The sequence below is a fragment of the Chanodichthys erythropterus genome, chromosome 14 (genome assembly GCF_024489055.1).
Source record: "Chanodichthys erythropterus isolate Z2021 chromosome 14, ASM2448905v1, whole genome shotgun sequence".
Classification (NCBI taxonomy): Eukaryota; Metazoa; Chordata; class Actinopteri; order Cypriniformes; family Xenocyprididae; genus Chanodichthys; species Chanodichthys erythropterus.
In genome coordinates, this window is record NC_090234.1 from 30,525,847 (window position 1) to 30,542,267 (window position 16,421).

At 38.1% G+C, this 16,421-nt stretch overlaps 1 protein-coding gene across 2 annotated transcripts in view; it reads left to right on the forward strand.

Annotated features, from left to right (window-relative positions):
• The window catches only part of klf12b (Kruppel like factor 12b), a 53,290-nt gene that overhangs the window by 16,095 nt on the left and 20,774 nt on the right, over positions 1–16,421 (forward strand). For both annotated transcript variants that reach the window (XM_067410711.1, XM_067410710.1), the window contains 2 exons: positions 7,142–7,224; positions 14,728–15,229. In XM_067410711.1, coding sequence (XP_067266812.1) covers positions 7,159–7,224; positions 14,728–15,229 — 568 coding nt within the window. In that variant the 5' untranslated portion in view covers positions 7,142–7,158. The remainder of the gene's footprint in view (positions 1–7,141; positions 7,225–14,727; positions 15,230–16,421) is intronic.

The window sequence follows — 16,421 nt, forward strand, 5'->3', positions numbered from 1 at the left end:
GGCAGCAGGACCAGCCTCTGTGCCACAGATGCCTGCAGTTGCTCTGGGCTCTCGACATGGGAACAAAGCATTGGCAGGACCAAGGGAACCCGTCTGTTAGTGTGCTACTCCTCCAGTACAGATATGAATTCAGATATGAAACGCCTCCAAGCAGTAGCATGATCATCCTGCTCCTCTTTCTTTTCTGCTCATGTTCCAAATTTTGTCTTGTTATTCTGAACTTTCTTGGTGTTTTGGAGTATTTTATACTAGGATATATTGCTACTATATCGGTTAATGGCAGATATCAGCCTACTTTATATTAATTATTTTATTGTGTGTTGTTAAAGTATTAAAAAGCATTTTTGGTAATTGGAATCGAGCTGAAATAAAATATATAAATATTAGATGAAAAAAAAAATAGAACTATATATATATATATATATATATATATATATATATATATATATATATATATATATATATTATTATAAGGACTGCCTGATGTTCTGGGGTCAGCATGAAAGACAATGTTTAGTGAAGAATTGTTGGGTCAGTGCTGCTTCTTCATGAAGTTTTATCATATTCATGTGTTTTTAAGTCTTGTGTATTTAAACTTTTAAGTGATTTTAAACTATTCAACCACAAAAAGAAGTAAAAAAACATACGGAGAGCAGCAGCTTTCGTTTCTGCACTGAGAGCCGCAAGACCAGCCGAACGTGGTGAGTGTGTTACAAATGGTGAGATAACATTGTGCTCAGTAGCTTTTTCGTCTTCAAACCAAACTTAGGTCTTCAGCAGACAAAGTTTAAATCCCATCTGGCTAGCGCACTTTCCATGATGTTTAAGTGTTAGGTCAGTAGGCGGAGAATAGGCGGTCATTCGACCACATGAGCGTTTCCACTACGAAAGCAATCTGGTCGAATGCGTTTTCGCTACCTTTTTCACTACCTCTGGAAGTGGTCGAAAGTGGCAAGCTCAAAACGTTTTAAACCCTGTTTACTGTATTTAGCGTCGTCCACTTGTGATCGACTAAAACGCATCTTCATACAAGGTGGAACAGGGCCTTTGAGAAAGAAAACGCATGTTTAACGGTATATTGGATCCATGCATTAGATCTTAAAGTGACAGGATCCTAATATACCTGCTGCTCTCTGTGTTCTTACAAAGAGAAGACAAAGAGAAAATCACTCACTGGGTCAAAACAATGAAAACAATATATTAGCAAGCCAGTGAAAATTTTGGCAGACAAAGTAAAAGTTTTAATCACTAGCCCAATCAGTAAAAAATATATCCTTTGATTTGGGCCCTGCTTTGCCGCATCTGTTGTAACTTAAAATTAATCTTTAAAAACACTACTAATTTAATAAGAGTTAAATGTAATCTTTAGCAAATCTTAAAATGAATACCCATTTTTTCATACTTTATATTATAATGTAATGATGCCTGAATTCACTTGAAACTATTAATTTCATTTGCTTTGTGTTTTTCTTTTTTAGACAAAATAGTATAGAATTAAAATATCTGCCATAACAAAAAAAAAAAGATTATCGAAATATTGGTAGCGGACAAAATTTTCATGTCAGTGCTTCACTATTTTATACCCCTTGACAGATTTAGATTACTCTAGAAATACCTCCAAACCACTCAAACAGAGGTTCTCCCTATGCACTGTAACGCCCCTCACATCAATGCCACACCAGACTTGGCGAGGCAGAAAGTTACACAATAAGGTATGCAACCGGCTCCAGTGGGCAAGTTGAAAGCTCTTTAAATCGTTGTGTAGCAAGGTCAGCGTGGGGTCCAGGAAGGTCAGGCTTTTCCACCCAGGCCTGTCACCTCATATTGATCCGCTCGTCATTCGTCGGGGTCTGCTCGCCGTTTCCGCCCCCCCCCCCCCCGCCCCCCCGCACCGTGCCTCCGTCGGCACCCACATCCATTGGGGATTTCTGGAGCTATGGCTGGGCATGGGAGTGCCAGCCATTCCCCTCCCCTGGCTCCCCCATCCCCAGCCGGAATCAAATCCCAGGCGGGCCCCCTCCCTGTTGCCCCGTTTCCAGTTGAATTGCCCTCATTCTTCTCAGGGAGCCTCTCGGGGGACGGCTCCAGCCGTGCATGTCAATGAGATGCCTGAGCACTCAGCTACTGCACCTCCCATGCTCATAACGCTCACACCTGGGATCACCATTTCATTTCAGCGTCCCGGTGAAATGGAAAGGTGATCTTAATCTCTTTTTCGCTTGCTCGATTGCTTTCTTTCCATTTCTCCAGGTCTTTAAAGGGATAGTTCACCCAAAAATAAAAATTTGGTTACACTTTACATTTTAGTTAATACATACATTTTTTTTTCTCCATACAGTAACAGTCAACGGGGTACACAGTTGTTTTGGATCCCATTGACTTTTATTGTATGGATAAAAACAATCTGAATCATTCTTCAAACTATTTTCTTTTGTGTTGCGCAGAAGAAAGAAATGCATATAGGTCTCCTGCTCTGTATGCTTGATCAAATTGAATGCATGTCAAGGCAAACAAACACACTCCCATGGGTCTTTTTTGGTATTAAATCTAAACCTTACATACACAAGATGATTAATTATCCATAAACAATTTCATTACATACAAGTCTTAATGTGAAATTCCTCTGATAGGGTTTGCAGGGGTAATACACTGACAGTATACTAGATTAGATAAATCGCACGATCTGACGAAGAGCATTTATGCTGTTTGGAGAAGGTGGAGGAAGATGGATCTAGAATTAGTCATCATTACTCTTGCCTCTTGTATCACATTGCCGCTGTTAAATACAGTTGGTGATACACCATCCTCCGTCACAACCTCTTGATTAAGTGTTAATCAATTGGAGCTAAGATAGACAAATTGTGCCTAAATGTTAACCTCGTGGTGCTGTACTCAATTATGCTAATAATCTGTTCATTTGATGGTTAATGAAACAACTGAGACCTTGCTCTTGGTATTGATTTCCCATTTGGAGCTCTCTTAAGGGACAAGGTTAGTTAGGCAAGAGGTTGGCTCATTTATCTGATCTAATGATCAATGTCTCGGAGTGATATGCTTACACAATACACAAGATTGTGTTGACAACTCCTTGGACACACACAAAAAAAATAACTGGCTGTTGAACAGCGAGTGCCCTGGTCAACTGCGAAACCTCGCATGTCAATCCAGAAGGACAATAACCCTCTGAGCTCCAACTTGAGTTGCTATGGCAACATTATCTCATCCCACCACTACCTGGAGCCATTGGACATCCTGATCACAATATCAATCCGATGCACACAGATTAACTTGGAAGCATGCTCAGTCAATGACAAGAGGGTAGGGTTACATTACACAAAGACATTACATTTTGCTTTTAACTCCATATGACTGTTTTTTTTTTTTTTTTTTTAAGAATAGCTAGAGAGCTGGTTAAAAACAGTTTAACTGTGCAACTGCTAATGGCTAACATGCATGCTAGTGCTGATCTCTGAAATGTAATTTCTGATGAAAATCTTATTTGTTGAGGGTTTTTTATTTTTATAACACTGCAAGATATTAACAAATTATAAAAATTGTTTTTAGAAAAAAATGTGTGTAAATGATCCAACCATATTGTGTTTAGAATTACCCTGCTTGAGTTGAAAGAGCTTTACACCAGTACACTGAATTGCACTTTATATTATAAATCATACACTACTGTTTAAAACTTTCTGTAATAATTTAAAAATGCTTTATAGAAAGTCACTTATAATCACCAAGGCCACATTTATTTGATCAAAACTGCAGTATAAATAGTATCAGTGTGCAATATTATTACAATTTTAAAATAACTTTAATTCTGTGTATTGTAAACAATCATTTATCCCTGTAATGTCAAAGCTGAATATTTAGCAGCCGTTCCTCCAGTCTTCAGAAATCATTCTAATATGCTGATATGATAATAATAAGAAATGTTTCTTGAGCACTAATGTTGAAATCAGTTGTGCTGTGTAATATTTTAATGGAAACAGGGATGCATGTTTTTTTAAGGAATTTAATAAAATGTTCAAAAGAGCATTTATTTGAAATAGAAATCTTTTGTAACATTACAGATGTCTTTGCTCTCACTTTTGATCAATTTAATGCCTCCTTGCTGAATAAAAGTATAAATTTTTTTCCCAAAAAATTGTTAAAAAAAGGAAATTTTACTGACCCCAAACTTTTGAACGGTAGTTTATGTATGAATGTTTTTTTATTTAATGTAATTTTTTGTCCCCAAATGTTTGAAAATTTCGTTATCGTGGTCTATTACAGTTTGTGTCATTTTGCTATTTTTTTGTCAACAAAACTTGTTCTAATTACCATTTTAATGACTAAAATGATTGAATATGACATGGCAAAATATTAGCAAAATGTTTGTCAAAACACAAAAACTGTGTGAAAATGTACACTGGCCATAAGCATAACAATGTAGATTCATCCAGTGGACTGTAGTGTTGTCTCATCTTCACTAGAATGGGTTCAGCCCAAGTGCTGAGTCGAGATCTGGGCCTCATTTCCTGCTGCCCATGCCAGGAGTGAAGTGTAATAGAGATGTTTAAAGCGTATCTGCTTTGCTTGCATTCCATCATGTGCTGCTGCTAAAATAATAAGTGCACGGGTTACTTCAGGACACCTCCCTCTGAGCCACAATCGCACTGTTGTGATTGGCTCTTTCGTGAGGTTCCCCTTTGCTAAGACTCATAGTGACTCTCAAAGCCACACTGACCGTGTTTACAATACTAGTGACAGATGCTCCTACAAGCTGCACGCATCTCTAAGTAAGTCATTTTGACAGGAGGAGATTTATATTCACTCCTTTCTATCCTCAAGACAAGTCACCTGTCTGTTTGTTTGCGTGCAAATTCATCCCCTCCAAGAGGCGAAACCCAAACAAACACGAGGACACATGAATATTGCATTTCCCAAGATGCCCATGTGTCTATTACTGTGCCTTTATGGTGTTAAACATGGTAAATTGAGTAGACGGGGGAGAGAAACGGTCTCGGTGGGAGTTCTGGAGCGTCTCATCTCCCCATCATGCAGTGCTCTAAGAGCTATATTAACTTGTAATCAGATTCCACCAGTTCATTAAGGCTGTCTCCTTGTGCATCCCTTGGATGTTGAGGGAGGTGGCAACTTTTTCATTTGGGAGAGAGTCTGGTAGAGCAATGCCCACTGTAAAGCACATAGCTGTAACAAGCCTGTAGTCTTTGTTCTGATACTCAGACGCCTGAGGGGAGTTTGCACAAAGACGTGGATTCTGTTAGAAAGTCTTGTCGTTTGTGTGGATATGCAAGAAGAGAAATGTCAGGAGACTCTGATAGCAGAGACAGCCTTGCATGTGCGAATGTATGTAGATATTTGTGTGTGTGTGTGTATGTGTGTGTGTGTGTTGTACGAGTAAGCGCACATGTTTGCTAGAACAGTTCTACCCTATAGACATGCAGCAGGTCGCCTAGGGCAGTGGTTCTCAACAACGTTCCTGGAGGCCCCCCAACACATTTTCCATGTCTCCTTTGTCTGACACACCCATTTCTGGTCTTGGCGTCTCTGCTAATGAGCTGATGACCTTATTCAGGTGTGCTTGATCAAGGAGACATGCAAAATGTGCAGTGTTGGGCGGCCTCCAGGAATGTGGTTGGGAGCCACTGGCCTGGGTGATGCAGAATGTTTTTCCTATTTGTATCCCCTTTACACATTGCTTTAAAGGGTTAGTTCCCATAAAAATGAAATTCACCCTCATGTCATCCCAAACCCGTAAGACCTTCATTCATCTTCGGAACACAAATTAAGATATTTTAACATGCCATTTCCTGTTGCCAGCAGGTGGCGCTTTAATGAGGGCTCCTGTGTCAGCATCACGCGAATGCTGCTCAGGTGTACACTATCGGCCAATACTGAGTTGCCGTTCTGACGTAGAACCTGGAAGCCTGCACTGTATGTACAATGTAAACAGTGTAGGAGAATGACAGTGTAGAGGAGAAACTGTTGAATAAAGTCGTTATTTTTGTTTTGTATATGTGCACAAAAAGCTTAATCATCTCTTTTCAAAGAGAGTTATACCAAAGTCCCTTTAAGACGAGTAATTTCACTCAGCGGCCATCTTTGAATCACCTCTCAGGCATCCAAGTGCAGCTCTTCTCTATCTCTTTGAAAGGGGAAACATCAAATTCTCCAAAACTGTTTGCCAAGCTTTCGATTAAATCTCATATTTGAAATCACTAATGAAATCTAACAACAACTGTCTCATAAATTTTGTTTTTAAACGCTCAAATCATGACTAAAAATGCTATTTTTCAGGCTGGATCAAGCTAATGTGCATGCACAGTCCTAAATGCGCGTCTTTTGTGTCTCATTTCGGAGGCGCGCATCTGACTGTTTCTATAGGAACCGGAGCTTCTAATGGACTCAGCAGTGATGCGATGGCTTTACCAAACTATAATCTTTGGTTATACTCAGTTAGAGCTAGGCTAAGCTATAAATACATACTAAGCTAATAGCTTGAAGTCTAACTAAAACAACAATAGCTTCAACAATACAATATGATATGTGACATTATTTAACTAAATAAACAAAAAACACATGAAAAATGTTAATTGATTTTTATTTTATTTTTTATTTATTTTTTGATCAGGCAGCGAATAGAGTACCCATAAAACACATTGTCTCAGCTGATGAAGTTGGGATAGGATTCTGCTGGGAGATTTTGGATAAACAATGTTTAACAAAAAGTAAATTAAGGGAAAATATGTTTTTCCTATCTAAGTTACTTAATTATTGCTGTTTATTCACAAAAAAAACTTACTTGATACTGTATTTATCCTGGATTCTCTTACAGTAGCTTTGACAGGATTCAATATTATGGCTTTCTTACTATGCCACATTCTCTGTCGCTCACTCTTCACGGCTCTTTAGGTGTAAGATACCAGCCAAAATACAGGCCACATATGTTTGTTTACCCTCAGATATACTTTAAACCTGCTTACTAACTGCATACCGTCATGACATCATTGCCTGTTGCATTGTAGCCTGCGCTATTGTTCGGAGCATGCTAGGTCTGACTCAATCTCTGAAAAGGTGAGAGGAGTCACACGCAGCTTTCTCATGCCTTTCTCTTTTTCTCTCTCTCGACTCGCAGACGCCATCAATAACAGGATGTTAATGCTAGACGGAATGCCTGCAGTCCGAGTCAAAGCAGAACCTCTGGAATCTGAGAGAGGGGTAAGAGAACAGTTGTTTTTCATACAATTTTTGTCTTAACCTCTTATCCACACTCTTGTACAACCCTCCACTTCTTTCACCCCTCACACGCCCACCCTCTCGCTGTGATACCCCTAATTACTCCCAGGCGTGTGTGTGGAGCAGCCCTGATGTGGAGAGCCACAGCTGGAACAGGAATGCTCCCAGGGCTTGCAGACAGGGCAGCCATTTTGGCAGGGCACAAGCACAGATGCTGTAGAGAGTCCTTTTCTCTTTTTTGTCATTATTTCTTCATATGCTCCTTACCTAAGTACACATCTATTAGAGTACTGTTCATCTATATACGTTATCAGGGGTTTTCAAACAGGGCTGTCAAAGTTCTTCAAATATGTTTAACATATTATTAATAATTCAAAGTAGAAATTTTACAGTTGTTGTTTTTTTTTTTACAGTTAATTTAGAGTTTTACAGTTACATTTTTTTACAGTTACATTATTAGTTTTCAGTTAATTTTTAGTTCTGTTTGGAATTTATTATTAATTATGATTATTTTATTCTATTGACAGCCATAGTTTCTAACTGAAAGAAATAAAAACAAATCTGTAGTTATATTTTAAACATTCTGTATATATATTTGGGGTCAGTAAAATTTAATAATATTATTCAGCAAGGATGCATTTTGTTACAAAAAATATATTGCAAATAAATGTTGTTTTTTAAACAGTCTATTCATCAAAGACTGTATTCAACATTGATAATTGTAAGAAAAAATGATGAGGACGTTGAAGATCTTGATGAAGAAGTTTATTGCAGCGTAGCAGTGACAAAGTACACATAGCACCTTGGGTTCATCAGAGTCGGAATGAACCCAGAATATCCAAATCTCAAACCTTTTATCCTGTTTGCAGTTCACCACTCTTCATGTAAATGTAGTTTCTCATGTTTTACCAGTTGTGGTCTGTATGTTAATGAAGTTGTGACACCTCATTGTCTGAGATGGTTCTCTGTCCCACACCCATTCCCATTCTACAGTTGATTACCATTTGCTCAGGACTTGATCAACCAAATGGTACATAAACAATATACTAGTTGACTTTCTTCTTCTCTGTGATAATTAAGCCATTTTGGGGATGAGCTCATTCTAAAATATACTTTGGAGTGGAATCTGGGTCGAGGCAGCCTACAATTTCATATATAATAAAAAAGTCCCTTTAAGACAAGTCATTTCACTCGGCAGCCATCTTTGAAACGTTCTTGGGCATGCAGGTGCAGCTCCTATCTCATTGAATGGGGAAACATAAAATTCTCCAAAGCTGTTTGCCAAGCTTTTGCTTAAATTTCATATTTGAATCAGACAACTGTCTCGAATCATGACAAAAACTGCATTTTTCAGGCTAGATCAAGCTAATGCACATGCGCAGGCCTAAGTGCATGTTTCTTTATAAAGCACACATCTGACTGTTTCTATAAGCAGCTGCAGTGACGCGATTAATTTAGAAGGCGGGACTTATTCCGCCATATTGCACGTTGCACTTTCTCCCATTTTTAAAAAAATGAGAGCAACAACTTTCTACATATAAAGTCTTTGATAATAATAAGAATTGTTTCTTGAGCAGCACATCAGCATATTAGATTCATATCTGAAGGAAATCAGAGTAATTAATTACATTTTAAAATATATTCAAATAGAAAGCAGTTATTTGAAATTGTAATAATATTTCACAATATTACTGTTTTTACTGTTTTTGATCAAATAAATGTAGTCTTGGCGTTCATTTTATTCAAAATAGCTGAGTTTATGTTTTAGGAAAGGGGAACCTCACAATGGGATTGTCATATTCTGTGGTTCTTGGAAGTTTTAAAAGCCCTGAACTATAATCTGAAACATTATCATTAAGCTATTGACTCAGCTATGCAAAGCTTAGTGTATAAATTTGATTCTGTGCCATAAAAGTACATGAACATATTGATCAAACTCATAAGTAATAGAGTAATTCAGTCATTGACAGTGATGCACTGTTCAGTGAAATCCACATGAATTGCTCAGCAGATAATGGATAGATGCACCAGTTTCTTGGAATAGTTGTGAATAGTTGTGTCTGAGAGCCAACAACATACCCTCATTATGTTCTGTTTCACAAGCCAGCATAGCAACACCTTGCTTCCTTCCTGCAAAAGGCTAGTAGACGTATTTATCCATATGCGTCAAAATGCTGCCAAGCGCCAGGAAGTGTGCAACCTACACAATGACTCTTTGAAGTGCATCTCATTGCTCAAACATGGTCTTCGTTCCGGTGGCCACTTGCCAAGACCTTGCTGAGAACGGTTTGCCCCAGTTAATGCCCTCACCTGCTAGACTGAGATCACATGTAGGATCCCCAAATAAAGTGAAAGTCATCAGTAAAGAGCCAAGGTGGAAAGTACACAGGAGCAAGTGGTTGAGGTTTGAAAACATTTCTACAGAAACTGACGTTTCTGACAAGACCAGGAATCTGCATTTGTATCACGTCAAAGACTTTGATTTACATCTTATTCCATATGAAAGGAGGTCATGTGTGCTACAGTACTTTCGCTATAGTTTACACTTTCAGTCTGCTATGCTTAACAGCTTCATCTGGTTTTCTTTCCTATTCACATTTTATCTCGAAAAGCTGTATGTTGTGGATCAGCCAGTGATGCCATATAAATAATCATGAGCACCTCATGAGTACAGTTCTTGATTATTTGCTGTTTTTATCTTTAGGTGCTTCAAATATGCCTTTGAGCAGAGTAAAACCACTGAAACAAAATTCAGAGCTCTTCAAGGCCAGATTGACTACAGTGTAAAGATTGGAGATGAGGTCTATTTGAGGAGGAGGTTTGTCTCAGAGGGGCCGCAAAGGCCTGAGGCTACAGCAGCCGTAGGCAGTGCTCTGCACAATGTCCTATATACACACACAAACAGGAAAAAAACAACAAAAAAAACATATGCAGTATAAAGCCTCTTAAGCATACCCTGAAGGGTACATCACAGAATTCAATAGAACTAGAGAGAGTTTACCACAGACAAACACTGTTCTGAGTGATATTTTTCAGCAGAAAAAAAGGAGGTAACATTGCTGCTCAAGGAACTGACTAGAAACGTTTTGTCTCTTTTGCTAGGAACACAAAAGATCTCTTAGGTATTAGAGTGGGTCTGTTAAGCATGATGCTGATTGGTCATTAGAGGCACCTCCCTTTCCTTTCATACAACCCTCATTAGCAGGTTGCTGATTGCATGCTATGCTAATAGAAATTCACTCACTGGGTTTGATTACTACCCTGCCTGTGCAGCTGTGCAGAATTTTTCAAGACTAAAATACTAAAATTTCCTAAAATCTGACCGTGTTCAGCATTTATACAGCAAAAAAATGAGATGATGTACAAATAACATGCATTTATATATATATATCACCCCTAAATGTTGAAAAAAAAAAAAAAAAAATCAAGAAATATAATGGCTTAGCAGGTGGGAAGGATTGTAACATTGTACTTTCCACTTTTACTTCTATTTTAGGCTACGCCCAGACCAGATTAGATTTTTTTTGCATGTCCGGTTGAAATCCGATCAGATTTAGCAAATGTGAATGAAAAATAATCACATGAAATGTGATTTTTACAAATCTGTTTTAAGCTACAATAATATGTGGTTTGAAATCCTATTCGAATCGTATTTCTGGAAATCTGTTTCAGTCTGACTGCTCTGATCGGATTTTGCGGTTGTTTTTATTTTTAGCGTACCAATGCAACATCATTGCCATAGAAACCAATGCAGATATTCTGGAAAATAAAAGAGCGTTATGGGACACATCAATCGGATCTGAACAACTGCGATACACAATGTGGTCAATAATTTTAGGCCTTGTTCACACTGTCAGTCCAAATACGATTATTTGTGTATCTGATCGGAATCTGACCTAAAAAATTTTTATGTAAACACTGTATATCACAACTGTTCGGTTTCGATTTGTCCCATGCTGCTCTTTCATTTTCCGCAATATCTGCATTGGTTTCTATGGCAATGATGTTGCGCTGGTAGGCATACACCAAAAACAACATCAACAACCGCAACATGGAGGGGTTTTGCAATACAGATGTACAGTTGTCTTATTTACAACATGACAATGTGCAGCCCCACACTTTGCACCAGCACAACCTTGTTTCTGCAGTGACTTTCAGCATGTTTTGAATAGGATTTCAAACCACATACTGTATGAATGTAGCTTTTAATGGATTTGTAAAAGTCACATTTCATGTGATTTTTTTTGGTCGTTCACACTTGCTAAATCTGATTTGGACTGACAGTCTGATTGTAGCCTTAGATCAGATTCCAACTGGATACACAAATAATCGGATTTGGACTGATAGTATAAACATAGCCTTTTAGCCATGAGAATGTTTATCTTTTTAATTTTTTAGCCAATGTTTTCATGTGTTTGTTTGCCAATTTTCATTGTTGTTTAAGAATATTTTTACAGTTGTTAAAGAAGCACTTTTTCAAATGAAAAACGTAAACCTGTTTGGTCTGCAAGAGAAAACTGACTTGGAGATATTTGCAGACCCTATAATCCTATAATAGCCCCACCAGTCAATTGAGTAGAGCTGTGAAAAAGTTTCATTGTGCTTTTTCTTTAGCCCCAAAACTCCTGAAAGAGACTAAATCACCATTGAACCATTGTTGTCAGCACTGTCACACTTTGCAGAAAGGGTTTTTTTTGTTCTGAAAATAATGCTCTTTTCCCTGCTCAGTCATATCAGCATTGTAACGCTGACCTTGAGGTCATGTGTCCTGACCTTTGACGATGCCCTCTGTACCCTGAATGACTTAACCTAGGTTTTTAAGGGTCATGTCAGCATATTTAATTGCCTGATTTGTTTGTTTTTGAATTCAAATGCAGTTTTATTGTACCACATACTGCTGATTCATGGGTCGGTAACGCTCAGAGTGACTCCACGTGTCCAGAGTAAAAATAGTATGAGCTCTAGGGGGGAAACTGTAATTTGCTACAGGCCCACTCAGTCTGCATAAAGAAAAGTGAGTCTATAAACAAAGTCAAGCCGTGATTCTGCAGCAGACCGTTTATCACATCTGCAGTCGCAATTCGAGAACTTTTCCCCTCTGTTTAATGAGCCGCTCTGTCATGATTAGCCGCCTGCTCAGGAGTGATCATTTCACTGCACGCGCTTACTGCAGAGAGGAGCGCTTTGTCTGCTAGCACTTTATTTAGGCGGTGTTTTTGAGCAGACAGATGTGTGGAGTTGACACAAAAAAGCAAAAAAAGAAGCTATATTTTGTCCATGTTCCGGACTAGAACAAAAAAATATTGGCTGCGGCCCCTTTAAATGCTCACGCTCCCCGCCCACAGAGCCCGCGCTTGCCTTTTAACAGCATAAACAAAGTTCACACAGTTAATATAACCCTCAAAATTGTTCTTTATAAAGTGTTCGTCATGCAGCATGTCTAATTGCGTAAGTATGGTATTTATTTGGATATTTACATTTGATTCTGAATGAGTTTGATAGTATGCTTTGTGGCTAAAGCTAACATTACACACTGTTGGAGAGATTTATAAAGAATGAAGTTGTGTTTGTGCATTATACAGACTGCAAGTGTTTAATAATGAAAATAGCGACGGCTCTTGTCTCTGTGAATACAGTAAGAAACGATGGTAACTTTAACCACATTTAACAGTACATTAGCAACATGCTAACGAAACATTTAGAAAGACAATTTACAAATATCACTAAAAATATCATGATATCATGGATCATGTCAGTTATTATCGCTCCATCTGCCATTTTTCGCTGTTGTTCTTGCTTGCTTACCTAGTCTAATGATTCAGCTGTGCACATCCAGACATCCTGTCTAATGCCTTGAACGTGAGCTGGCATATGCAAATATTGGGGGCGTACACCCCGACTGTTACGTAACATGTTATGTTGAGATTCGCCTGTTCGTCTGAGGCCTTTTAAACAAATGAGATTTATATAAGAAGGAGGAAACAATGGAGTTTGAGACTCACTGTATGTCATTTCCATGTACTGAACTCTTGTTATTTAACTATGCCAATATAAATTCAATTTTTAATTCTAGGGCACCTTTAACAAAAATATACTGTTGATTAAAATACTAAATACATTGGGGGTGGAAATTAATAGACTTGAACTTGGTGCTGGTAACCCAGTTCACAGGACAATGGTGACACCAGAATAAAAATATTCATGATTCTAAAGCTGAAAATACAGAATTATTTTAGACAAATATTCTTGCACTCTGTCACTGACTAGATATATTTAAAATAACATAGGCCACTTTTTACTGGTATCCTAAGACATTTGGCATTAACAGGACCCACAAATACACTAAAACTCTGTAATTTTTTATTTTATTTTGGGTGAACTATTCATGATACATATTGTTGCATTTTTATATTGCGATATATTGTGACACAATATATCGTTACACCCCTAGTTGTAACTAGTGTTTCCTGCATGCAGAAACTAACATGATGTGAGGCATGATGTTTGATTCACAAAACAAATGACTCCTTTTAACAAAATTAAGAAATTAATTGTTGGTCAAGAAGATTTAGAATCAAAATTATTCAGTCATTGAATCGTTTTGAGATGTTATGGAGTTTGCAACTGAACCGCAAATCATTTTTCTGTCTGATTTTAAATGTCCTGGGAATTGTTATAATAAATTATATTATGAAAAGCTTTTCTTCGTATTTCATCAACTGTATATTTTAACTCTTTCCCTGCCATTGATAGAATTTTCCATTGTTAGACAACGCTTCCAACTTTCTGACGATCCATGTTTTCAGTGTTATATGGTAGGGGCCTCTTTTACGCATCTTCTGATAGAGTACAGAATCTCCGGATCCAAAAACAAGCAAAGAAGAAGCTGAAACAAGCGATAGAAGCATTGCTTACATGTTAGCTAAAGCAGTCATCAAACATTAAACAGCATATAAATCAAAACTTACCGAACTTTACCAAATTAAATGTCAACCCAGGACGAGGTATAGGACTGTGCAAGCTTTGGGGGTGTTGATGGATGCAAACTACTCAATCTTTGTTTTGATCATCGTTTTGAATCCAAAACGGATGTAGTATTTGACAAAAAATGCTATTTTCGCAGCTTTTTGCTCAAATTGTTGCTTTTTTAAGTGTTGATAAAAAGTGATCAACATGGAGCGAAAAAAAGAGCCTCTGCATATAAATAACAACAAAAAAATGTAAAAAAAAAAATTCTGGGGGAAATGATAAATGATAAAAAGCAGGTGCTGGCTAGCAACTTAAAACAACAACAACAACAACAACAACAACAAAAAAAACGCTGGTGGGGAAAGGGTTAATATTTATCTAAAATTTAAAATATAAAAAATTAACATTAACATTTTTAATACTAAATTACTGTCATGATGCACATTTAAAAAAACTCATCAATGATCATTTCTGTCAGAAAGAGATTTACATGACTTTTATATGTCTTCCTTACAGTCACCCAAAGTGCACGGCTATCCTGATATGGAGGGGGTGCCACTCCTGCTCAGCAAAGTGAAGGCAGAACCTCCAGAAGACCTGCTCTCATCCGAGCAGTTCCAGACCCAGACGGAACCCGTGGACCTGTCCATCAACAAAACACGGACGTCATCTCCTTCATCCAACACCTCACCTATTACCTCAGCCTTCTCTCCATCCTCCTCTTCATCATCATCGTCCTCACCTTCCGTCATCGCCTCCGTCTCCTCGGGAATGCCCTCCGTATTGACACCCGGGTCGTTGGTGGGCTCTTCTCATGGAATTAGGGGCCAGCAGTTTTTGCACATCATCCACCCCGTCCCCCCTTCGAGCCCCAGTAAACTGCCCAGTCAGGTGCACCGTATCCCTGTGGTGGTGCAGTCACTACCCCTCATGTACACCACAGCCGTACGCTCTCCTTCCACCCTCAACTCCACCATCATGTTACCTCTCCTGGACGAGGCCAAGTGCCAGGGCAAAGGTGAGGCCTTCATTTTGGAATGTTCAATAATTCACGTTGATTCATTTTTCATACAGTTATACAGTAAGTTTATTCCTTGATTTAAAAACAACTTAACAGAATTACGTAATTGATCACCACTGCGCCCCTGGGTGAAGCACTTAACATCAGCCTGCCCCAAGGAGAATGCTGAAATCTAATGAAATTGTGATCACAGGGGAAAAGAAATCAGCTGGAATGGTGAAAAATGAATTCGGATTTGTTTTTAAAAGACTAGCTTCAGACAGTCTTTCAGCAGTCTTTTCTCTCTGTCCTTTCTTAACAGAAAAGCACCATACTCATAATGACATGCAGATATGGGGTTGATTGTCCTCAGCTGCCTGTGTACTTCCTGCTGTTAGGGAGTATGTGCTGTGTGTCAGGCCTTGCATTCTGTCTGCTTCTGAAGTGGAGGGCTTATAAAGTAAAAGCCTATTTCCAAATCAAGTAAGCAGGGTGGGAAATTAATTCCTACCACCAGTCAAATGCTGGTACTGTTTGAGCAGTGGCGGGTAATTTTGATTTATGTAGCAGCCAATATGGCGGTCGACTAGTAAGCAGTCTCAGATTGCCATTTGACAAAAAATACTGCTGCTTTTTAAAGAAAAAAGCATGTTTGTTGAAGTAATATTTGATTTAGTTTTGTAAGTCTTTTGAAAAGATGGCAAGGTGCATGTTGTCACTAAATACAGTATTCAGATATTCGTAGCACTTCACTGCTTTTTTTTAAACACACCCAAGCATGTGGGACATTGTCACACTTGTTTTGTTTCATCTCGAATTGTGGTACACAACGTAAATGCAAAGTCTTTCACAAATGGACCAAAATGTGATCCAAGGAACAATGAAAACACAAAGAGAAATACTTTCTTTTTCACTTTGTTGGTTTTTTTGAACATGCAAGGTACGAATTTTGTTCTTTTCAAGAGGATTAAAATATAAAACACAATTGAGATTACAGCTACAGTATAGAGATTTGCTTTTTACATTTGTTCATGTTCACATATGGGTGTTTCTTCAACTTTAGACACTTTTATGTCCCAGTTTTTTTTATATGTCTAGCCCATAGTTGTGGTGTAATTTTTTACCACAAACAACAATTTTGCCCATAATAATGTTTTATATAAGTTTGTGTACTTGTTTACCAAGGAGACAACAATGTTCAGCAAGGAGC